The sequence below is a fragment of the Carassius carassius genome, chromosome 1 (assembly GCF_963082965.1).
Source record: "Carassius carassius chromosome 1, fCarCar2.1, whole genome shotgun sequence".
NCBI lineage: Eukaryota > Metazoa > Chordata > Actinopteri > Cypriniformes > Cyprinidae > Carassius > Carassius carassius.
Genome location: NC_081755.1, coordinates 23,674,163 through 23,701,007, shown reverse-complemented (window position 1 = coordinate 23,701,007; position 26,845 = coordinate 23,674,163). Strand labels below are relative to the sequence as shown.

The following is a 26,845-nucleotide window of genomic DNA, read 5'->3' as shown; positions in this document are numbered from 1 at the left end:
ATAAAAATATTTGAATATTTCCAGATTTATTTATTTATTTTACACAGTGACAGTATAAAAGGCAATTTATTTTAGAAATAAACAAGTTGTCTTTATGACATCACACTATTTTGTTCACACAAATGTCTTTATACATGGAAACTAGTTGTTTTTTACATTTTATACATGTACACTACAGCAGATGACAACTACAGGGGAAGAAAAAAAAGACATAAATTTTACTGGTAATTTCCTGATATGAAATAACATTTTCATTAACCTTAAAACACAACACAATGAAGTGCAAAATTCTAGATACAGGTAAAACACCTGTAAAAGAATAAATGCGGGGTGGGGGGTCTTTTCATGTGTACATTATCTGATGATGCTATAAATAATAAGTCAGTTGGTAAACAAATAAGTAATTAAATCAATACAAATTAATGTAGAATAAATAAATAAATAAAACAAAAATGAACCCATAAATTACTCACCCTCAAGTCATCCTAGATGTATATGACTTTCTTCTTAGATTAATTCAGTCAAAGTCATATAAAAAATTGTCTTTGATCTTTCAAGCTGTTTAATGCCACTCAGTGGGTGTTGCACGCATCAATCCAAAAGAAGTTAAATAAAAAGTGCCCATCCATAAAAAAAGTGTCTGACACGGCTCCTGGGGATGAAAATATTCCTTCTGTAGTGAATCGATGTGTTTTTATAAGAAAAGTATCCATATTCAAAACGTAATGATCACTTTAATCTAGCTTGTGCTCACAGTTGTAAAACAGGAGCAGCTCCAGTTGAATGATGTATGAGATCAGCGCTGAGCATGCACCGATGAGTCTCATGAAAACCAACTTTTGTTACCAGGAGCAAAGGAAGCAAAGTTTTCTTACTTTAGCAAAGGAGAACCAGTCTCCTCTTGGCTTATATCAAAATCCTCGCTTTGTACTCCTAATTAGCGGCCATTGTTTTGTTTTGATCTCTCCGCTGCGTTTCCACATGTGTCACTTCTGAGCGGTAAATACACAAAGCTGACCTCCATACGTCATTCCTCCAGAACAGCTTAGTTTACAACTGTGAGCGCAAGCTAGATTAAAGTGATTATTATGTTTTGAATATGGATATTTTTCTTACACCCCAGAGACTTCTTTTTATGGATGGGCACCATTAAAAAAGCTTGAAAGTTCAAAGACAATTTTTATGTAACGCCGACTGGACTCGTCTGAAAGAAGAAAGTCACATACACCTAGGATGATTTGAGGGTGAGTAATTTATGGCCTAATTTTAATTTTTGGGTTAACTAACCCTATAAATCCACAGCAGAGAAAATGGGATAAATGGAAATCCATAATCTAATTACATATGTACACTGCTGTAATGATCCTGATTTTTTACTGCCTTACAAGTAGTGACTTCATAAAAACACTGTGTAGTAACACAGCCCCTTGGCCTAAGAACATAAATACTATGCTATTACAGCTAGTTTCTCATTCAGTGAGCAAGCTCAGACTTGTCTGTTCCTCCTGCCGGCTGCCTCTTAAAATAATCTCCTCGCTTTACGATTATAGCCCTCTCCACTCAAAACAGACATGAATCACTCCAGCACTTTATACAATGCTTGAATCAAGAGGGATTTCCTAACAATATTTGGATCATTCGAGATCACAGTACATGATCTGACATTTATATCCTCGATGAAGTATGACTGAGGCCCATAAGGCTTCTCAGAGGAAGAGTGCAGGTCTGAAATAAATTCTCTGTATTGAATATAAATTAGATTCATATATTACGACAGCTGAAAACAGGTCTGGGGTCTCTTGAATAAACATTTTAGTGCACATTTCAGTAGTAGCTTACTTTGAGTGACTGTGAATCTGTCTTTTGTTATTTATTACCTCAGTGACACTCTGAATCTGGCTTCAGCAATCACCAAATTGCACAGCAAGAAAGTAAGTCGGTTGGTTCTAGAATAGGATTGGTGTGTTGACAGCTTGATGGTATAGGCTAGTATTACAAACTCAGGTTAATGCAGCTACAAGTCATAGGATGAAAATGTCAACTTAAACATGGTAGAGAATTTAATTATTTATGCACATATTTTATGCACAATATATTTTTTAAATGTAATTAGCCCTGCACACATCGTATTCAGTCTGTGATATGTTTTTTTGTACAATTATTTTTTCATATTATTTTTTTGTGTTTTGTATTGCCAGGCAACAAGTAAAAAAAATAATAATCCCTGGTAATGTACTGTGTTGTGACATAATTGAGTTGACAGCAGCTGTTGCTATTCAGCATTCTTTCTTTTGTTCATAACACCTGCCGAATCAGACCAAAAAATAAATAAATATATATATATATATATATATATATATATATATATATATATATATACACTTCTCTAAGTGGAGTTATAGCTTTACAGTTGAGCCCTTGATGCAGTGTTTTTTATTTGTTTAGTTGTTTGACTCACTCCAGTGATCAAAGCATTTTTTTTGTAATAGAGAAACATAGCTTTTATATGCAGATCGGGAATAATCCAAATGCCATTTTAACAGTCATTTAATGTCATGGGACTAAAAATTTTACACTGATAAATTTAACATGGAAGCTGTTTAACATCTAAAGCTGTTGTGCAAACTTTTAGTCTGGGCCTTTTGGTTTCTTAGAAGTTCTGAATAGTGAGTGACTTTATAGTTTTCATAACACTATAAAAAAAATGTGTATATATACACTCACCTAAAGGATTATTAGGAACACCTGTTCAATTTCTCATTAATGCAATTATCTAATCAACCAATCACATGGCAGTTGCTTCAATACATCTAGGGGTGTGGTCCTGGTCAAGACAATCTCCTGAACTCCAAACTGAATGTCAGAATGGGAAAGAAAGGTGATTTAAGCCATTTTCAGCGTGGCATGGTTGTTAGTGCCAGATGGGCTGGTCTGAGTATTTCACAATCTGCTCAGTTACTGGGATTTTCACGCACAACCATTTCTAGGGTTTACAAAGAATGGTGTGAAAAGGGAAAAACATCCAGTATGCATCAGTCCTGTGGGTGAAAATGCCTTGTTGATGCTAGAGGTCAGAGGAGAATGGGCCGACTGATTCCAGCTGATAGAAGAGCAACTTTGACTGAAATAACCACTCGTTACAACCGAAGTATGCAGCAAAGCATTTGTGAAGCCACAACACGCACAACCTTGAGGCGGATGGGCTACAACAGCAGAAGACCCCACTGGGTACCACTCATCTCCACTACAAATAGGAAAAAGAGGCTACATTTTGCACGAGCTCACCAAAATTGGACAGTTATAGACTGGAAAAATGATGCCTGGTCTGATGAGTCTCAATTTCTGTTGAGACATTCAGATGGTAGAGTCAGAATTTGGCATAAACAGAATGAGAACATGGATCCATCATGCCTTGTTCCCACTGTGCAGGCTGCTGGTGGTGGTGTAATGGTTTGGGGGATGTTTTCTTGGCACACTTTAGGCCCCTTAGTGCCAATTGGGCATCGTTTAAATGCCACGACGTACCTGAGCATTGTTTCGGACCATGTCCATCCCTTTATGACCACCATGTACCCATCCTCTGATGGCTACTTCCAGCAGGATACTGCACCATGTCACAAAGCTCGAATCATTTCAAATTGGTTTCTTGAACATGACAATGAGTTCACTGTACTAAAATGGCCCCCACAGTCACCAGATCTCAACCCAATAGAGCATCTTTGGGATGTGGTGGAACGGGAGCTTCGTGCCCTGGATGTGCATCCCACAAATCTCCATCAACTGCAAGATGCTGTCCTATCAATATGGGCCAACATTTCTAAAGAATGCTTTCAGCACCGTGTTGAATCAGTTCAAGGCAGTTCTGAAGGCGAAAGGGGTCAAACACAGTATTAGTATGGTGTTCCTAATAATCCTTTAGGTGAGTGAATATATACACACACACACACACTGGCGTTCAAAAATTTGTGAGAAGTAAGATTTTTTATGTTTTTAAAGATGTTTCTTATGCTCATCCAAGCTGCATTTATTTGATCAAAAATACAGAAATACACTGCTCAAAAAAAAAACACTTTGAAAACACATCAGATCTCAATGGGGAAAAATATCATATCATGAAAATGATCAACCTACTGAGGGCTGAAATCAAAGTGAAAAATATATGCAGCAGGCTAGTCCATTTTGCTTCAATTTCATTGCAGCAACTCAAAATGGTATAATTATTTTTTATGGCCTCCATGTGTTTGTATGCATGGCTCTCTAAATGTGACGACGGGGGGTGTCCTGGGGTATTTCCTCCTTCTTAGATACTGGACAGTCTGAGGTGCAACCTGTCGGTGTCACATGGATCGAAACATAATGTCCCAGAGGTGTCTTATTGGATTTAGGTCAAGTGTGCATGGGGGCCATTCAGTGGTATCAGTTCCTTCTTTTTTTTTTTTTTTTTGAACAGTGTTTTTAGGGTTTTTTGAAGAATAGAAAGTTAATTTATTCTAAAATTGTAAAATAAATTAAATAGTATAATAGTAAAATAGTTTTTTTATTTCCTTTCATTTTTTGAAAGAAATTAATACATTCAACAGCGTTTTATATTGATTTAAAAAAATGATAGTAAAGATTTTATTAGATCGTAACTTTTGTGATATTAATGCTGTTGTTTATATATATTCACTCACATGTTTGGAGTCAGAGCTGTGGTTGAAAGAAATGTTTTGAAACCAGTATCAGGTGCATTAATATGTTTGAATTGAGCATAGATCATCGATGAGGTTGTGTAAATGAAGATTTGTTGTCACTACGACAGTGAATGTTTTGTAATGCTTTTAAAATGATTGTTTTTCTATGAGATACTGATCAAAAGTAAGCAGTGGCTGCCTCTCAGATTTAATATCAGGTTTCCTAGAAGCAGCAAACAGATGATTGGTATCTTGAGGGTTTGTAGTATTGGTGTGGCATATGCTGATGAATCACCTAGGAATGCACTCTGGTGGAATGAGGCATGCGGCCAAACTCTTTTGATTGGGTATCAGTTAATGAATTATGGAAGGCGCTCAGGAAACCACAGAATGTGTGGGCTCTTTAACCGAGATGTGGGCATTCGCTGTGTTCTTGTCAAACATCTCCATTTTTCATAGACCAAATGTTAATTTGTGTGCGGTCACAATGTAGCTCATTCAACAACACTAGTGGCATGATGCTGATATTGTAATATTTTGACTTCTCCATCCATCTGGGTTACAGTGAGATGCATGCAATGAAAGCGAAAAAGGTACATCTGTAGATGATAAAATACTCATTTGTCTGTGGTATAGCCAAAATATATATATATATATAATATGCATGATAACATGATTGTGGTGTGACCAAATTCCAATTTTACAACTTTGTTGCCATTACAAAGTAACACTTCAAACTAAAACAACCATGAAAATGATGACAACTTTACATCTTAAAATAATAAGTGTGGCTACACTTTATTTTAAGGTGTCCTTGTTACCTTAATTAACTACATGTATACTGTACTATAAGGTGATTAGGGTTTGTCTTAGGGTTACTTGCATGTAATTATGCATAATTTATTGTAATTATAATAGTTAGTGCATGTAACGTGTAAGGATACCTTAAATATAATTAGAAGCTTCACATTTCTTCTTTTGATTTCTCTAAATACTCACTTACAACCTTGATTTTTAGTCAAACAAGGGGCAAGTTGAAATCAGTTTTCTGTGTAAATAACATAAAGCAATTGATCTCAATTGAAACCAGAAATACTCCTTTCCAGAATATTCCATAACTTAATTTCTTCGAGTCATCGAGGCGACGCATATGAGAGTCTCATTGGTAAAAGAGCCCACCTGGACCTGCTGTGGCTCACCAGCACCTCTGGAGGGAATGAGAGAAGCAAGGGAAGAGGGGAAGGATAAAATGAGAGGCAGAGTGGAAATGGCAGCCAGGAGCACATGCCAAAGAAACCCTGGAGACAGAGCTCCGACGCCAGATGTTACGTCGTTTGGCCTCGTGTCGCCCGGCAAAGAGAACCGAGCTGACGAACCATTTTTCACTGTCATGCTGTGAACAACGAACGAGAGCGCACAGGGAAATTAAGACACTCCACAATGCTTCCACACAGCAGATAGAAAACCGGGGGGGTCGGGAGTCTGTATCTGCGACAGCGACATCTACAGATCTTGGAAGAGGGAGGAAGAGATGGCACCTGGTCACTGACAGCTCTGTCAGATCGCATCAGGACTCCCACTGCTGGGCCGAGAGGTTTCCGGTCCAACACGTGGTCTCACCGGCGACAGCGAGAGATGGGATGGGATGGAAGGATCTACCTGCCAGCCAAGAGAAGTGTGACCTGCCTGTTTAACTGTTGTGCTGAGAGAGCAGAACCCTGTAGCTATTTTTAACACCTGTCTGGGACAAGCAGTTACTGTAAGAAGTAAGAAAGCCTTCTTGAAACGCTCTGCATCACACGCACCTCTGTTTCTTTTCTCTGTTTTCTTTTCTTTCAGAGTTAGTGATGATATTCAGCATGGAGTGCAAAAGCAACACAATGTGAATGATGAATGTATAATTAACCACCAGTAGATTTGAGTTCTTTACAATGACATTTTCTCATCTTAGTTTTTAATTATTAATATTTTGAGTGTGCTTATATGTGTTTATTGTTATGTACCTTAAACATTGTGTTTTTGTTGAGTAATCAACCACATCCAAACAGAAAGCATGGGATTGTAAAATATTTTTGGATAAATGTCTATCTTTCTTTTTTCTCTAAGGTGTTCACTTGTGTCTGAAGGATACTTGAAAACGCAAAGAAAAAATGTTTATTCAGAACGTTTTGAAATTCTCTAATTTATTAAAACGTGTTGTAAAATTGGACATATATAAGCATTTTCATAAAGAATAAATACACCAGAAAATCAAGCAAGAGTGGTGGTGGACAAGGAGACCTCCAAACCCCACCCACAGACACACGAAATGTAAAGTGCTTTGAGTGCCTAAAAATAGAGCCATTTAAATGTAATGAATTCTTACTAATAAAAATGTTTTCTCAGTCAATTAAATGGTTTTTTATAAGATTTTATGGTTGCCAAGAATTAGTGACTAACACTAAGAGGTCTAAATGTAATAAAAGTATACTTTTATTAAGCTCAGTGCAATAATGCAATGTTACTTTACCTCTGAACTATAAATGTTACCGCTCTCAAACTAGAGCACCCCAAGACCCCTGGACAGTAAGCACATTATTTTTGGATCAGCACATGTTGTGATTCTCCACAGCCCCAAAATATTTTTGCAACTGTTTTTTTTTCCTCTTCAGGGTGCGAAGAACCTATTAAGAAGAATTTGCTTCTGCATTTTAAAACTTGAAACTTATAACTGGGGCAAAGTCATTTGAATTCATGAACCGGTTTCAGTAGGATTTTGTCCTTGACTCTTTATGAAAAGTATCAGTATTCTCATTATAAGGTTATGAATGCACTGATGTCACTGAAAATATAATTGAAATCTGAAATAATTGTATCTGTTTAAAGCTGGCATGCAGTATTATAAGAGCTGCTTCTTAAAGAGAGGATTCACCCAAAAATTTAAATTATGTTTTTGCCTTTTTGGTCCCTATTGATTTTCAGTGTAGGGACTAAAACAATTCTTCACAATATCTTCTTTTCTGTTCATCAGAATAAAGTCTATAGGGTTTAGAATGACATAAGGGTGATTAAATAACAACAAAGTTTTTATTTTTGGTTGAACTAGGCCTTTCATTCTAAAGTTCTTCTATACCTGACAGACAGAAAAAGCTTCCCATTCCCTGCTCTACACAAGCACATCACCTACATTTATATAACATTATTCTCATTTATATGTACACCTGCAGGCTTCCAATGAACAAGTCACAACACACCAATCCTACATCATATCCTTTAACACACCCAGGCGCACACATCATACTGTACAGTCCCTCAAACTCACGCACAAGGAGCATATTGTACCGAATCGTTATTTCCACACATGCACCATCCACACTTACTCTATCCCGAACAGTCCCCATCCAGCTGTGTGGTATTCATGGCCCCAGTGAAAGGAGGGGGATCTCCATTGCCAACCTGTCCCATCAATAACTCACCGCTGACATGGAGGATAGGGGTCTGGGAGGGGGACAGAGGGCAGTCCCTCTGGCCTGGGGCTTGTCCACCATGGAAACACACACTCACAAAGGCCTGAGACCTGTCCTATTCTCCCGCACCCCCTGGACCCAACCTGTCCCGTACAGCAGTGTAGCGCCCAAAACCCCCATCCAAAAGAGACTGCATCCTATTCACCCCTTAGCTCAATCAGTCTTCTCCAAATCAAGCCGCCGCTTCGTTGTTTTGTGCCTCCTTTAGATGTGCAATCTGTCAGGGATGAAGCAACAAAGACTGTGGATGTTCCCCAAAATGTTGAGTAACACATGCTGTGCGCTTCAAATTAAGGAGGCTTGCATCTTAAGTGCCACTTCATGTTGTTGATAACTGAACGAAATGTGATTTTTATAGTTGAGATGGTGCTTGAGTTTAAATGTACATTACATTAATGCATCTAGCAGACTTGCAAAAGTAATTCATCGAAGAGCCAATGTTATTTGTAACACACAATGCCAGGTTTCTTAGACAACTAGATAGGGAAGCAAGCTAGGGAAGAGAAGAAAATGTGAGTCCATTTAATAATTAAGGTGGTTATAGAAAAGGTGTTTTCCGCTGCTTTTTGAAAGATGTGATGCTCTCAGCAATTCGGGTGAAGGTTGGCAGCTCATTCCACCAGAGATGAACAGAAAAAGTGAAAGTTTTGGAAAGTGAATTTTTGCCTTGTTTTGTAGCTAACAGGAGGGATCATACTGTACATTAGTTGTAGTGAATTGAGGTATAGAGGTACTAATAGGGGCGTGATGAAGGATGTTTAAGAAAAAATGAGTTTCTCTTTTTTTTCTCTCACTCCATGGGCGGATCTACAGGGGGGCAAGGGGGGGGGCAAGGGGGGGCAGGTGCCCCCCCACTCTAGAGCCTTGCCCCCCCCAGCTGCCCCCCTAACTTTAATGATCCAAAAACTGTACTTACAAAAACAACCCACCACTATGTCCAATTCATTTACCAAAAGTGAACAATTTAATTTTTAATTTTAAATGTATTATTCGCCCTTCCCCCCTGCCCCTCAAATACTTAGTTACGTCCCTGATTCAAACGTGCAGAGCGGCGTTCGCTCAGTCTGGCTCATACACACAGCGAGTCTGCTTCGGTGCGGTGGCCCTGCAACCAGAGACTGAACTGCCCCGGTCAGATCCTCTGAAGGTGAAGTGAGTTTCCCCAGGTGTAGTTTAAACACACGTTTAACTTAAAGTTACGTTTGTAATGAATGTATTGTATGCTAAAGACGATTCAGCATCAGCAAAAACAGCGAGTCTATTACGTTAGGCAAAATCAGCGGTCAAATCGCTCCCTCGTGATTTGTAAGAGCACTCTTTTCTTTGATTAGCCTGATTTTGATTTTAGTAAAGACAAGAACAGTTTAATAAAAAATATAAAATATTGAGGGGCAGCGCTAGGGCTGGGCTAATGGGGCTTAAGCCCCGAAAGTTTTTAGTAAAGCCACGAATATTTTGTTAACTTGTCTTTCTCACAGAGCAAAACAATTCATCAGAAAAACAAATGTGAATAAGATTACAGCGGCCGCGATTAACTAATCATGAACAGTGCATATTACATTTTTATTTATATTTTTCCCTTTGCATTAAAGGTACTTTTGACGTGCTTTTGCAACGTTGAGCATTGTAGCCAATCACAGACATGTCTGTTGATCACATCGGCCAATCAGGCGTTTAAATGAGTCGCTGTGCTGAAGATGTGTTTTGCTCGAGCTCACCGAGTTCACGTTCGCAAACCTGTCATTATTATTGGCAATAAACTTAAGATGCAGATAAGAGATTCACTTGATATTATTATTGATGCTGCTCTGATGCACTACATTACGCAACGCTCTGTTTGTTGTTATGAAGACTAAAAGTTCAGCGGTCTAGCTCATCAATGTCAAAATTATTATATAAGTTAACAAATGCCTGGTAAAATGTAAGTATATAATTTAATATTTGACTGTTTTACAATAGAAAAGTTCAACTTTTTTTATTTATTTATTAAATTTTGCCTTTTTGAATTGAAAATATGCTATAATTTCCTTGATTCGTTTATGTAAATTAAAAATAAAATATTAGTTGCAAATAGTTACAATTATTTCACTAATACAACAAGCCTTTCTTTTTCTTTATTCCCTTAAATCGCTTTAATAATTAATTAATTACTTTAAATAAAAATACCCAATTTTAGTTTGGGCTGTTACGTTACAACACACAATACAGTGCCAGTTAGGAGATCGATCATTTGATTAGCTAAGCCTAAGCAGTCCTATTAAATCCAATTCCTCTCAGATATCACAGCAATGAAACCAGGTTACAACTGGGGAAATAACAAATACAATAGAATTAAGTAGTCTAAACATAACTGGTGTGTGTGTTGTCAATTAAAAAACGTTGTAGTGTGTAAGGGCATGATTAAACAATAACTACTGTAGTTTAAAAGTGTTTTTGTGTTTTTTTTTTAAAGCAATTCATATATAGGGATTCCATGTACCCCTGCCACCCTGCCAAGACCTCTTGCCACCCCTTTGCCCCCCCATGCAAAATTTTCTAGATCCGCCACTGTCTCACTCTCTCTCTCTCTCTCGTCATTACTTGATATATTCTTTCACGAAAGGTCTTTTCCAAAAATGCATGATTCAATTTGTAAGGCAAATTACAAAAACAAAAATGTAATTGCTGTTGGCGAGATAGAAAGGTCTGTTTTGCATAATGAATCAACCCTTTTGTTTTGTAGCAAGAGCCTCTCCTTCCATCCATCTCTCTTTTCCTGTCAGCCTTTCTCTCTGTCACTCTCTCTCTCTCTCTCTCTCTCTCTCTCTCTCTCTCTCCTTTTGAATATCTGACTCTGATTCCAGCTGGAGATGAGTGTTAGACCGCTTCACCTCCTGTTGGCAGACAGGCCAATCTCTCAATAGGCAACATCTGGAAACCAGCCACTGCGCAGACACTTACACTCACACACATACATTTGCATATAATCAAGAGTATCTGTGTAGGACGCCATGTCCATACATTTATAAATTACATTTATGAGGGACCCTTTAATCAAAGTCTTCCGTGGCAAGTGTGGTTAGTTTGTTGGAGTATAACACGCTGTAATTAGTCCATCTGTCTTCGACTGGGAACGCAGCCTAAGTGCTTCACTCGGACAAGGGCAAACCCAGGTGCTGCCCACTCATATGAAAGTGTGTGTATGTGTGTGTAATCGGGCATGTGTGGATACATTTGCTGATTTATTTGTTTATTTGTCTTTGAATGTGCTTGCAAAGTGGTGGGTGTTTACGCGAGCGTGTTTGATTTGGGTGTTTTTGATCGGCCCGCTGGACAAATTATTTGGCTCACCGATCATTTTGATAAACCCAGCGACTGTTGCACAGGCTTCGGCCTCCTGATGAAACTCTCTCTCTTTATGGAGGAAAACCAGCAGCAAGTCATTATCAATAGCTTTATATTTCTTATGTTAGATGATACTAATCAAAAGATCTGTCTACTATACAGTACTTTACTTTGTTGTCTCTCTATTCATCTCTTAAGAGACATTTTCTTACAAAAGTGAGATGTTCTTAGGTCATGCCAGGTACAATTGCAACCATTCAAATTTTGGCGATATTTCAGGCAAAAGCATGATTAAACTTCTTATATGTGGTGTTTCATTCATAGTGACATAAGTCATGTCTTGGTTGATCATTCTTAGTAAATCTTTTCTATTGAGTGGTAAATGGTTAGCTGTTTACTGTACAGTATTTGTTTGTATGTTTATTATTACTGGATTACAATAATAATTAGCTCAAAATTTTTATTTTGTTTGTCCACAATGCATTAATATTAGTATATACATTATGATGTATAATTTATACTTTAAACAAAGAATTAAAATGTTAAATTTTTTTAGAAATAAACATATAATAAATACTTTATTGTTCATTGTTTCACTAATGTATTAATTGATAAGACTTGATAACGTAAACCTTGTAGTGAAGTCTTACAAAAAATGTCAGCATATTACAATTATATAATGTAATATTACAAAAATTGTGAAATTACTATGATTTACTTAGTATAGTGTGTGATGTGTCAAAAGATACGGTAAATTAGATTAAATTAGATGCTATGGTAAAGCTGTAATGTGGCTAGTTGTCTGAGTATTGCCGTTAATGTAAATATTGTGAGTCATAAATAAATTATGATGTAATTTTTACATTAATCAAGACATTTCTCAAAAGATTTTTTTGCATTCTGCAGATAACAGAAATGCATAGGTTTGGAATTAAATAAAGGTGTGTAAATGATGATAATTTTCATTTTGATGTGAACTTTCCCTTTAAATATGGCAGTAACATGCTAAAGCTGAATTATTTATTAAGATGATCATTTGCTATGGAATGTCAGAATCATTATACAGTGCATAGTTGAGTAAATGTGTGTGTGTGTGGGGGGGGGGGGGGGTACACAGTATGAATTCAGTGGCATTGCATGTATCTGGAGTGTGTGTATGTATGTGTGTGTGTGTGGGCTTTGAGCCAGTGTAGTCTGTGGCTGCCGTGTTCTCTCTTGTTGATTAATCGTGGCATGTGTGTCCCCAAGGCAGAGCTGCACCATGGGGCTCACCTGACTGAACTGTGTGGACTGGACACTGCTGAGACCGGGGATGGTGAAGGCCTCAGGACGGAGCTCCTTGTCAGGGTTCATTAAGGGAGCTGGTAGAAAGCCAAAAAGAAGAAAAGAAATGGAGCCAAAGTTTTCAGATAAGGGCCATATCAGAATATGGTTTAGTAGTTTTGTAGTTTTTTTTTTCATATATATATATATATATATATATATATATATATATATATATATACAGTACAGACCAAAAGTTTGGACACACCTTCTCATTCAAAGAGTTTTCTTTATTTTCATGACTATGAAAATTGTAGATTCACACTGAAGGCATCAAAACTATGAATTAACACATGTGGAATTATATACATAACAAAAAAGTGTGAAACAACTGAAAATATGTCATATTCTAGGTTCTTCAAAGTAGCCACCTTTTGCTTTGATGACTGCTTTGCACACTCTTGGCATTCTCTTGATGAGCTTCAAGAGGTAGTGAAATGGTCTTGAACAGTCTTGAAGGAGTTCCCCGAGAGATGCTTAGCACTTGTTGGCCCTTTTGCCTTCTGTCTGCGGTCCAGCTCACCCCTAAACCATCTCGATTGGGTTCAGGTCCGGTGACTGTGGAGGCCAGGTCATCTGGCGCAGCACCCCATCACTCTCCTTCTTGCTCAAATAGCCCTTGATGCCTTCAGTGTGACTCTACAAATTTCATAGTCATGAAAATAAAGAAATCTCTTTGAATGAGAAGGTGTGTCCAAACTTTTAGTCTGTACTATATATATATATATATATATATATATATATATATATATATATATATATATATATATATATATATATATATAAATTAACATTAAAATAAAGAACATATATAAATTATATATATTGTATTATTATATATATTATATTATATTGTTCTTCATTGTAAATTATACACAATGCATTCAAACTCCAAAGTCAGTCTACAATTATGTCCACTGATAAAAGAAGAACAGATTTTATTCTGTTAAATGTAGCTCTGTTAACTCTGTTATCCAGTGATTAGTTTTTTCTTCACAGGTGCTCATTTTACCAAACAGATAGCTTCTAAAGAGGACTTAAATTCCGTACGGACTGATTAAAAACCAGTGTACCCTCAGGAAGCCAAGCCAGCCAATCAGATTAGAGCTGGGAATTGAACAGAAACGGGGTGCTTCCTCTGGCTGATTCTGAGTCTGATGTGTTAGTATCTTGCTTATTTGGAAATTAGATGAGATTTGATGCATTTAATGTATGTTTGCCCAAATGTTTTATTTTATACATTTGCCCTCTGAAATTCTACTTACATGACATGATTGTGTACGCATAGCCATGTTTATTATAATGTCTGCACATTATAGCTGGATAATCTCAGTGCCACGAGGAAGAGAAGATCCTTGTGTGTGTGTGTGTGTGTGTGTGTGTGTGTGTGTGTGTGTGTGTGTGTGTGTGTGTGTGTGTGTGTGTGTGTGTGTGTGTGTGTGTGTGTGTGTGTGTGTGTGTGTGTGTGTCTGTGTGTGTGTCTGTGTCTGTGTCTGTGTCTGTGTCTGTGTCTGTGTGTGTGTCTGTGTGTGTCTGTGTGTCTGTGTGTCTGTGTGTGTGCGAGGGTTCAGTCAGAGGTTAGCTGTCACTGAGATCCAGGCAGTGTGCTGTGGGAGACAAAAGTAAATCTGAGCTTTCAACTGGAACCTCCCTCAGACCATATGAGCCAATCCCAGAGTGACATTAACCTGGTTTCACTCTGCTGCAGTGAACCCCAGACACAGCAGGCCCACTGCCAAAAACATCACAGCATGTGAAAGCGGCACATGCATATGTACAAATGGAGACTCTGTTTTAAGGCATGTAGAAAATATTCCAATTTTGAATCCATCTTTCTTGCCTTCTTTTCTTCCTTTCCTGCTATACATTTTTAATGCCCTGATTTTCCCAAACTAAATTGGATTTCACTTGATTAGCTCATGGAGAGCTAATCCCTCCCTTTTCTGTCATCCAGACCAGAGCCTTTCTGGAAACCTGCAGTTCCACACACTCCCTGTAGGGTAATACAGGAAAACTGTTGAAGAAAATGACTAGGAAAGAGAAGAGAGAGAGAGAAGTCAAATGAACAGCATAGAGGAAAAAGAAAAGAGACATAGTGCTTTTTATTGCTATGTAGTAGTGTGATGTAAAACTCCAATTTTACATAAATAAGTTGATTAATAATCACAATAAGCAATCTTACAGCATTTAAATATATTTAAACTGATTTGCATTCTCAATTGTGTGTCTGTTCTGCCCAATCCCAATATTTAGAGCTTAGTAATGTATTTATTTTACTGTATGTATTTTATTTTACTTTTATATAAATGGTGAATTTTCAAAACATTAAGCTCTAATTTCACACTCAACATTTAGCAGGATATTTTCAGGATGTTTTTAATTGATCTTAACCTTTCCAGTATACTTAATAAACTAATTAACTGCCTTTCATTATGCACTTACTTTTAAGTCTTTTCAAATATTCATTCATATATATATATATATATATGTATGTATGTATTCACTGAGACTTTACGAACACACACGCACACACAACTGGAGAGAGATAGATAAAATAATGAACTCTGATCCACATGACAGCTAACTGACAGTGACAACAGCAACAGCAGCATAAATTAAGCCAGTAAAATGATGATAATATTTTAATAATGATCAACATAAAATGTTTTCAAGCTGTAATGCATGCTGGGAACTTGTGCAATATTGTTCAATGTAAAATTGTTTGTTCAGATGACTCAATCTAAAAAGTTGGGAGAACATTTGGATATGAAGTGAACCGATACTCGAGCAAGAAAAAAAAAAACACTTTTGCTAAAAAAAACAACAACTTATGCTAGCGAAATGTTTAGAGTATTTTTGTTCAGCTCACACAAAAAAGTTAAACTGACTTTTACTAAATCAGATGGTAGCCTCAATACTTTACTGTTCATTCAAAGTATCTGAGTATTTGTAATTTGTCAATATATATAGAGCAAGATTGCCTGCAAGAGAGAGAGAAACCAATCAATGTATACAAGTGACCCATGAAAAAAAAAACGGAAGAAAGAAGAAAGGTTGTATCAAATGAAATCAAAGCAATAGCTTTGTATGCCATTTGATGCTTAAGGGAGAGAGAATGAAGGAACACAAACGTCACATTAAATAAGAGAAGCTACAGTTGTTTTCTGGATCAAGTCTTTCACACTTGCAGGACTTCTTTGGGAACGCTCACCTTGAGTAATACACACATATATAACAACTTTTGTCATCAGTGTAACACATACTGGCCTGTTTCAGATGGGGGTGCAGGATGAAATAAGGATGGAGGGAGGAGAAAATCACTTCTGACCTTTGGTGTCACATGCAGGGTCTTTTTGAGCTGACACTGAAGTGCCAATGTAACCTTGAGTCTCTGATTACTTCTCAACAGCAAGCTGGTTTTTGATTGGTTGTGCTAAAAACATAGCCTTCGGATAGTTGTGAGTTCAGGCGCTCCAGCACTATCCCTACTCAGTTCGGCACAAGACGCAATGACGTGTGTGTATGTGGCTGAAGGTCAAAGGCTGTTGTGTGCCTTTGCTATGAACTGTTGTGATGGATGGGTAATGATGTCTACACAATTGTAAGGAGAGCACATGAGCATACATGTGGACCGAAGACAGTTCTTGTTTGAGATTGGGTTTCCATCCTGTCTTCAGGTCATCGCTATCTCATATACAAAAATACACTCCTACATACTGAATGTCAGAACGTCTGAAAATAAGAATCCCCCCGCTCACACACACACACAATCTTAGGTCATCAGTCTCTGGTTGGGTTTAAATATTCCACGTGTCCGTCCTGTCCACACCAGCCCATCCAGACCTCTGATCTCTGGACATACACACACCTGTGCAGACACACACAAAAATAATCTGCAGTCTCCACCGCCTCTTGAACCCCCTCTCTGGTTTCTGACAGCTCTGAAGAGTCGCACATGTCTCAAATGAAAGGAAGGCCTCACTGGGTCTTGATCGCTCAAGAATCCTGGCATGCACACAAATGCCAACATATTGTTTGAGATGAGAGTGGGTCTGACTGGATCAATAACTCTGAATTGCACTTTTTTACTGGCACAGTCCAGGAGGCTGTGTTTTAGAAATGTCTTTCTGCATGGCTTGTTATATGAGACTAAGCATTTGTCCATCTTCACACTGTATTTGAACAGGCATCAGTTCTGACTCATTCAGCATTTGGTTACCAATTAAAACATGCAAGGACACGTGTATGCCTGATCTCAGGTTGTGTTCTGTCTGTAAAAGACAAGTTTGCAGTGATGATTCTTAGAGGCAGAGGGGAGCGGATGACTAAGAGAAATGGGTTTGTTATTTTTTTGAGAAGAGAATCATATGATAAATAAGAGAGTAGAAAGATGAGGGGTCATCACAAATGCTTTTAAACACATGTCAGTCAGTCTGCTATGTGCATCATAACGCTTACTGTTTCTACAAATATATTAATATTGTACTATAAAGTTACAAACTGCTTGTGAGAAATAACTTCTCACAGCTGTCAGCTGTCAATTACTAGCAATACTAAAGTGGTATCATGTGGTCATATTTCTTTACATAAGTGTATTCTTGACATGTAACACCTAATGACTAACAATATACTTGATTATATATGCATTCAGGTTGAAGTCAGTATACAACTTAACCTCAAAGCTACAATTCTTGTACAGATTTGTTTCTGTACAGAGAGAGAGTGAAAGAGAGAGGGATGCTCTCAGTTTTTAATCTACATTTGAGACATAAATACCTTGTGACAACATGTTTTGTTTGTATGAGGTAAACAGGGCTGTCGTGCAGATCTCATTCAACACTTTGCGTGTGTAAAAAGAGATGGGATGGGTTACTCTTTTATTTTAACTAAAACCGGATACCACAAGCAGAAGAGTGACAAAATAGAATAATGGGGGGAAAGGAAACATGCAAAATAACATCGAAAAAAACCTAGCATTCCTAAAACGGCCTCAGATAGGTTTATTAACACACATCTAAAGCTGTAGGTGTTATGCGATTAAATTAAGTCCCGAATGAACTAAACATGCATAAATCTGTTTTTAAGCTAATTTATTGTCTGTTTGCGTGCACTTGACACTGGAATCCAAACAAACGCTTAGTTATCCCAACAACATTATATCTTATAATAATTTACAATTTTGCACGTAATATTTACTTGGTTAAACGGTTGTATTTTATAAAACGTAAAATCACCGTCTAAGAGTTGGTAAATGCGTTAAGCGTTGTGTAACCTGTGATATAGTAGAAGATCCCCTCTGCTTCTGTTTGGTGGCCTGCTGGCCTTTTCTCTAGCCTTCCTCAAGCGTGAGACAGGAATTCTTCTTTCAGATAACCTTTTGCTCTGAATTCAGCCAAGAATGTGAGAATAAACAGAATAGATGTTCTCGCTTCTATTCTCACCAGTTTTGAAATGGACAGAACTCATTACCTTGAATGTTATATATATATCAGTTTTTTATTAATATAAATTATATATTATTATTATTATTATTATTATAGTCTAAAAATAAGCAAGTGATGTTTTAACATTTTGTTTAAATGCAAGCAAATTGACGAATTTTTAAATCGTAAAATAATTTTCGTATGTAGCTATTAATAATTCCACGTTTGAGAATCGAGAAATGCAAAACTTGCGCAACTTTCGTCAGACTGCAAAAATTATTTTCTCCTTGAGGACGTTCTCCTTTGCGTCTGGTCAGCGCAGGGTCATGGTAAGTTCATCTGCGTTTTTTAACACATTCAGTTGCATGAACCCTGACAGCCTGCTGAGTGGGGTGCGCTCCTTTCCACTTTTGATGGATTGTGAAGAAAAGCGTTTTTTTTAGTTGGTCTTACAGGGCAAACGGTCATATAAACTTAATGCAGAGTTCAAATGATGGGATATAATATATTTACGCATCCAATTCTAAGCGTCAAACATCCAATATCAACCAAATTATGAATTCTATAATTATAATAACAGCAACAGTAAAATGGCCGTTAAGCATAGGTTGTTGTTATTGTTAATAATTATAATAATATTTCTTAGTTGTTAAAAAATAATTCGATTTTAGAATTTTATTTAGAAATATTGGGTATTGTTAAATTAAAAGCTTTTATAAATGAGCTTTTTCAAGGGGTTTATTAAATGTTTTCTCCCAGCTATTTAGAAGAGTTATGTAAATAAATCACTATGAAAGAAAGCTGGGAATGCAAACGTGTGCAGGAAAGAAGTAATTCAAATAATATAAAAATCGATCATGCAAAATTTAAAAGAAAAATGGCACGGGCGCGGGTTCCTTCGTGATTATTTGAAAGTGAGCCATACAAAGCACATGAGCTCACATTGTCAGGTCAAAATAGAAATTTGGTCAGTTACTGGAGCCTAATTCATCTTCAGTTTACTCCAAAGATGTTTTTAACTGGAAAAAATCCTGACATTTCAAGAGTTTAAATTGTCTCTCTTAATAATGTACAACTAATGTATTGCTTTTTCGATACATGACCGGCCATATTAAACACTTTTACTCAATGTTATAATTGTATAACCATGATTAAATGTCAATAATATAAATGTTAAATGTTATTTTATTTTATTTTATTTTTTAAGCCATTCAGATCAATTTTGAACATTTTTAGATCTATCTATCTATCTATCTATCTATCTATCTATCTATCTATCTATCTATCTATCTATCTATCTATCTATCTATCTATCTATCTATCTATCTATCTATCTATCTACAGTATGGTGGAAAGATGGTGGAATCAAAGGTCCTGACCGGGGAATGAAGATACGGTTGAACTGCTAAAAAATTCAAGAGAGACAAAGTGAAGCCCCAGAACGGTGCTCGCGGCGCACGCTGAAGGGAGAGACCTGCGCGTGACCCCGGCGAGATGGAAGAACGTCCGCAGCTTCTGACAGACTGACCTGCCTATTTCAAGTATTAATTTGGCCTGAACTCTGTGTGAACCGAGGCCAGGGGAGAAGCAGTCAGGGGATGTTTGAGGCAGGACTCAGGGCAAACCTGTCCGCCTGAGCAAATATTGGGGTAGTCCGTCAGAGGGTCGTGGATGAAATGGAACTGTCAAACCCGCGTAAACTTTGGGAAAGAGGTGAGGCCACAGGGGGGAGGGGAGGGGGAGATGGGAGTTAGGCAAACTCGTTTCCTTAAATGTTCTAAAAACCTTTGCGACCCCCCTCCACTAGTTCTCTTCAGCACTTGTCAGCACCCTCCAGCTCAGAGTTCATTCCCCCAGTTCTTTCACCGGAGTTTGCCCTCTCGCTCACCTGCTTTGCCCCACATGTGTTTCTGAGGTGGCACAAAAGAAAACTGGGAGTTCCTAAAATCTGATGTCCAATGTGAACGAAAGTCTGTCAATACAGCACAGATAGAAAGCAGATGTGTGCTCGCGTGTACTTATGTGGGATACTCCTTTATCAGTGAGATCTTCTTTTAAGGTGACCTTTTTATATTGAGCAACTACTTGAAATTACACTCAGAGGGGAAAACTTCCCAATATGTCCAAACTTCGTAACTAACCTAAACAAATTCTGTAGATACTTTAATGTAAAATAAAATATTTGCATATATATATATATATATATATATATATATGTGTGTGTGTGTGTGTGTGTGTGTGTGTGTGTGTGTGTGTGTGTGTGTGTGTGTGTGTGTGTAGAGAAAAGTTAGATTTTGCTATGGAACATTTAAGGAAAGTCAGAGACTCGTCCGGGTTTTTTTTTTTTTTTTTTTTGCAAAGAGTTCGGGTAAAGTTAACGGTGACCTCCATGTAAACCCCCTATACTGTAAGCATTACTTTACGTTTCAATGCAGACCACGGATGTTGACCGCGGGGGTAGCGGTTGGATCAAAGGCCCGATCAGGGGGGTACAGGACAAACGCCCCGAACAGCGTGACTAAAATCTGCACCAGCAGATGGTCGAGAGAGAATCATTGCTGTAGGCCTGTATTGAACCAGATCATCTGTATTTGATTAGAGTATTTGTTAATATGTTTGTCAATTATCTTTTAAATGCAACCTTTATAATGGTATTACCCTTTTTTACTGTGGAAATGTTTCTGAAAGGTACTTTTATGTTAATATTAGAAATAGTGTAATCAAACTGAAGTCGTATGAAGCATTCATTCCGTCATAATAAAATATGTTGAATGTTTCTGAACATTTCTTTAACGTTGACGCAGAAACTTTTTTAATTCGCTTAAGGGAACTGCTGGTTATTTGCTGTCTTTCTTGCCACAAAAACACTGGCCTGGTTAGAGAGATGCGTTTCAGTTACAGAACCACCCAGTGAGCTGTGCGTGAAAGCCACTGCAACCCAGCATTGTTCTCCTCTGAAGTGGACTTGATGCTAACACTGCTGCAAAGACCAAATATGTCTATCATGGCACAATTTAAAATCTACGGCTTTTTTATGACTTAATCCCCCGCTTTCACAGACAAGGTTTAAGCCTATGTCCCAAATTAAATGTAAATCTGAGTTGATTCATCTGAAACAATCTTGCACTGATTGATCTTAAAACATATCAGTCCCTCTGTTTTGTCTCAAGATGCACACCAGTAAGGTTTTTTTTTTTTTTTTTCTAAAGCATGGTAATAAAAATTACTTAAAATAAGCTATCCTAATTGAACTTTGGCCTAATCCTGGTTTAAGCCCTGTCTGTGAAAGCGGGGCAATATGTATTTGTCAATTACAATAATATTTTAGCAACCTTTAGAATGTGAGAGCTAATGAATTTTTTTTTTTTCACATTTAAGAATGCTCTGTTGTTGAGCACTGAATAATGACAATTCAATCCATGTAGCATCTTTAGACTATTCTAAAGATGTATGGTTTTGAAAGTGTTTAATATGTTTAGCGTGTAAATAAGAAGCCCCAAACTCAATCATTCAAATGCACCGCCCACAGTTCTGTTCCGTTTCTTAAAAGCTTGTCTTTCTTTTAATTTGCTCAGACTCAGTGCTATTTGTGTCACCCCTAAATCACTCAGTGAGAGAGTCTGTTTGGATGTTTAGATATCCCAGAAGCACAGAGAGGTAAAAAGGTCATCTTTAACCACCCTGATTGCTCAACAACATTCCGTTCCGTTCTCCGAGCATCCTATAACACTACTGCCTGGTGGTCGCTTTCTCGCCCTCCAAGTTAAGAGAAGATCTATTAAACCTTTGTCATGATTTAATTACATACTGACACTTTTTCCTACTTCTCATTTATTTTTTATTATTATATTTTTTTCTATGAACACACGAATATATATGTAATCTGTTGCAGAGACTGGTTCAGTAAAACATTGTTTTTATTTGAGGTAGATAAAGAATTGACAGAAGCATTTGATTGAGACATTTAGATTACGGAATCATACAGACAGTAACTAATAAAACTCAGCTCGTCTGCGCTTAAAAAAAACTAGGCTAAAATATCAAATTAATTAAATGTTTTAATTAAAAAAGTACATTTTAAACACCCTGCATTGCCTTTTTTCTACAATCGGAATAGAACTTTCCTAAGATTCGAATTTAATCGATGTAAACTGACAAATGGAATGGAATATCACAGTGCACACTGAGAAGGAATTGTTCTCATGTCGTTCAGTATATTGTGCTGGTGCTCAAGGCCTACCCTGGAAACGCATAGTGCAAGAAGTCCGAAAACCCCTATAGCAACAATACTCAAAACACAAATATATGAAATGTGTACATTTTCATAAAAGCAACAAAAAACACCAATACATATATATTTGACAACAAAATAAGCTCCCTGTAAAGTCAGTTATTCATTTAGAGACTTGTAAACATTGTGAAAGTGCATTATATTTATCATAATAGAAATACCCTGTATAACACACACAAACGTTTCCAAAAATATTATTGGAAATTTTGTTCAAAGAGACGGTGTAAGTATGTTCATTGTTGCGCTAAAAGTCTCTGCTCTTCACTTTTTTGCCTGACATTTATTTTATTTTTTTTCTTAAACGAATTGTCCATCATAAAAAAAGACAATAATGTCTTTCGGGCACATTGTGGAATGCTTAAATTAATAGACTTTACGATATATTTCGAATCTGTTGTTCAATGCACCCGAAGTCCTTGTCCTCGGTTAGGAATCGGGACTTGGAGAAGCTCCTGGAGATGATGAAGTTGAGTGATCAGAGTGATCCTCGAGGTCTTTAGGCAAGGTGGACGAAGCAGGCGCGAGTCCCTCCTTCTCTCGCTTCTTCTGTTTCATTCGGCGGTTCTGAAACCATATCTTCACCTGTGTCTCGTTCAGCTCGAGCGTGGCAGCAATTTCGACTCTCCGCGCTCGCGTGAGATACTTGCTGAAGTGAAACTCCTTCTCGAGCTCCGTGAGTTGTTTCGTTGTGAAATTCGTCCGGATTGTGTTTTGTGGTCCCAGTCCGTAATCGGCCACTTTAGCTGGGAGGGAGAAATGAAAGAATATTTAAATGGCTGTTTGTCAAACAATGAAACCGAAATAAAATACCATAGTCATAATATAAAACACCCACAACATTCCATGCTCGTATTCTTAACTTTTATTAGATGTGACTGATTAAATTGCAGTATCAGGCAAATAATAATAATAATAATAATACGGCATTGCAAACTTTTGTTAACCTTAATATAATTCCCCCATTTGTATATGTTATCAATATTGAACTCATGACGGGGTATATGGAGTACATGCAATTCAATACTCCCTAAAGTTGGCTTTATGACCACTCAATTTGTACAGTATGTCAAAAATGTGGCCCCTGTGCGTAAAAGTTGGTGCACTAAATCGTTGTGAGGCAAATACTGCTGGGACAGGAGACGAAAACTTAAGAACACAGTGGAAGCCAAAAAAAAACGAATGTTGCGCGGCCAGAATCGGGGACAAGCTAAGGATAACAGTGCTGGTGCATTTCCAAGGGCGAAGGAAAGCATGTCTGTTTGATGCATTAACGCAGAGGGAGCCGGGTTGAAACTGAAGTGAACAGGCCTTTTTATTTTATTTATTACTCATATGTCTTTAGATAGCCTAGATAAAAAAGTTTCTAATTTGATTGTAGCCTAATGTTATATTTTGGTGACCTGCAATCTTATTTGCTTTAAGACATAGTTGATCTTGTTTTGAGTGTGCAGCACATAGATATTTTCGTCACAGAGGCAATTCAGTCCACCTGTTTTAGGAGGGTTCCTTTTGACTTTCATCCAATCGAATGTCTTCCCAGGTGGCGACTGATCCGTGTCCCTCTCCCTCCCTTGGGAGGCCGATAAGTCGGCATAGGTGCCTTGTGAGTAGCCTCGCTGGTGATCCTGGCCTTCGCATCCATGATGCTGGTAAGGTGCGGCTGGAACGGCTCCCAGCGCCGCGCAGTACGCACCGGCCATGGAGCCATAATGAGGACCGACGTTTGAGTTTGAAAACCCTGATGAGTGATAATACATCCCATCCTGCTCAGGGTTAATGAAATACTGGTGTTGAGCGTAGTCCGGATTGGCGCAGGCCTGCGTCCCATAGCTCGTTGTCCCCGTGCCACCGTAGGAAAGGCCAATGCCACTCTGTTGAGTTTGGTTCTGGTGATGCGCGTAGACGCCGCTCTGGTGCTGATGTTGTGCTGCTACTGCTGGCTGGTTGCTCCCCCCTTCGTAAAGTCGTCCATCAGCGTTATAGCTGTCACTTGCGTGTCCGTTAAGGAAGGGGCCCGAGAACGCCTGATCCAAGTGGTGGTATCCAGCCTTGGGCGAGTAGGCGTTCGTCCCACGGTTACAAATTGTGTACTCCAAAAAAGAGTTCATTCTGGAACTGTCCATGCGCAATTAAACGCGGAGGGTCAACCTGAGAGATCGGGAGAGCCTCCTGTCCTGCAAGCTCGCAACAGTATGTCATGCGGAAAGGGGAAATGCTTACCTCTGGAGTGTTTGCTCGTGCTTCTCTATAACACATCTTTACCTCAGCTGCTGGTCACGTGAGACGTCACGGCGCCAATGGTGAGGGGACCTCCAGAAGTTTGTCAGCGCGAGGCGACCATCCATCACGCGCTTGACATTTGCATGACAAAGCCACTTCAATCAAACTAGCCCATCAATCTGATAACAGCTAGAATATGTCAAACCCTGCATGAAATTCTCTCCGAATGAGAGAAAGAGAAATAAAGAAAGAACGTTTCAGACTTACGCATTGAGATTTTGTTCATCACTTACCAGCCGCGTTTAGTTTCTAGTTTAAATCGCGCGAGTTTAGTGAATAATGCATTATCTTCGTACTGTAATTGGCTGAGGAAGGCCTCGGTGATTGTCCTCTTTAATAAGAGTAGTGTTCAGTGTTGCCTATAAGACTAGCCCAACGCAGAGTTCATTATGTGTGTTTAGGAAGGAAATCTCTTTAACACTCGAATTGGAAGTGACGCCACGGTTCACAGATCGGTCCGGGTTGGCTTTGGACCAGTCTAATTGAATCACTGAACTGATCTGTTACCAAAACGAAATTAAGTCGACAGCGAGCCTTCTGTTGAGTCCAAACGAGCAGGAAAAGAACACCAACCAATTCCCATTTCTCTTACAGCCTTTGGAAACGTGTGTTGCTTCATTTCTGCCTGATATTGTTCTCTCTTTTAATCCAAATGCAGATCAAAGTGAGTAAGATAGACTTTACAGTTGGTAACTTTCGTTTTAAAACCGTAGGTCATAAAGCACTTGTTCTAAACATAACTTCCAAAACTTTAGGGTTAGCCTATAAATCAAACTAATGAGTTCGTCTGCACCTTGGCTTGCTTGACTGGCGTTGGTGGACAGCAGGAGAAGAGAGAAGCTAATAATTAATTAAGATGACAATGCTAAGCAAGTCTTCCACTTCATATAATGCCCACGCTCAGTGTAGGGGAGCTGAAGAAGTTCGAATATATTTGCTCATTAGTACATGGTGTTACAAGAAAGGGTAACAATATAACGCCCACAGTGATTTGTTATCTGTCGTTTCACGTGCCAAGTGATCTGTCTAGTTGCGCAGCCAAATATACTGAAATACTTTGAGCAGTTTTCTTAGTACTGTTGTAGCTCTGTCCAACACTCAAAGAGTCCTTGAGACTTCTGGTTGTTTTAAACGAATCCATAGTTGACTGGTTGCAGTGGTTTATACATGGGGTGTATATGTTTTATCTTTTTTAATAAATTGGAACAGTTCATGTTTCTAATGATCACAAACGAATCATTAATGTCATGTACGATTAAACGAGTCTTGCTGGTGTCTTTTGATGAAAGACATTAAGAATTTGCCAACCCTAATATTTTCTGAATCTGATATTCAAAACTGTAATTAAAATTATAAGATGTTTGTGTGATCGACCAATAATGATGCGAAGATTTTTTAAATAGATGCGAGACAGGAAAAAGTTTATATTCTTTCAGAGCATACAGAAAAAAAAAGTATATAGGAAACTCCAGGAAAAGAACAGGAAAACAGAAAAAATTATTCAATTCAATTAAAACATATAAATTGTATACTAACAACAATAATAGTTCTTATTTTTAATATAGTTGATATATTAATAAATAAATTGGCACTATTTAATTGCCTTGTTACTAATTCATTGCTACATCTCAACTCTACTATTATTTGCATAAGCTTAAACGTTCTTCCGAAGAAAAAAGGCGTTGCGCACCCTTGCGGCTCGCTGTATTTCTGCGCAAATAATCGTAAGTAACAGCTATAAACAGATTTGAGAAGAAAAAAATACTCTCAGTGGTTTTAAATGTGATATGATTCTTGCTATTTCACTTGTTATTATTACATTAATAAATTGTAGATAACCATGAGGCCGATGTCTTGCGGTCGTTTGACGGGTTTGTTCTCATATCTCGAAATGCAAGAAACAATTCAAATATGGATACTAAAACTTTTTACGAAAAAAAACTAACGAACATGATGGACAACTTTGAATGAAATAATTTAATTTTAGCAGCATTTTCGAGCTGTAGCGTGGGTAGCCTTAATACG

At 37.8% G+C, this 26,845-nt stretch overlaps 1 protein-coding gene across 1 annotated transcript; it reads right to left on the bottom strand.

Moving 5' to 3' along the window:
- Positions 1-22,148: 22,148 nt before the first annotated feature.
- LOC132113233 (homeobox protein Hox-B1-like) lies at positions 22,149-24,787 on the bottom strand. Its single transcript, XM_059521078.1, has 2 exons — positions 24,030-24,787; positions 22,149-23,283 (listed from the first exon to the last, which is right to left on the bottom strand). Exons 1-2 carry the CDS (start codon positions 24,661-24,663, stop codon positions 22,967-22,969), a joined length of 951 nt encoding a protein of 316 aa, XP_059377061.1. The 5' UTR covers positions 24,664-24,787; the 3' UTR covers positions 22,149-22,966.
- Positions 24,788-26,845: the final 2,058 nt, after the last annotated feature.

What these genes read in the sequence shown, in the direction of transcription:
- LOC132113233 (XM_059521078.1), bottom strand. Translation starts at nt 24,663, where the DNA reads ATGGACAGTTCCAGAATGAACTCTTTTTTGGAGTACACAATTTGTAAC. An exon ending in AAGGAACCCTCCTAAAACAG is followed by an intron (nt 23,284 to 24,029) that starts GTGGACTGAATT and finishes TCTCCCTCCCAG; the next exon opens with CTAAAGTGGCCGATTACGGA.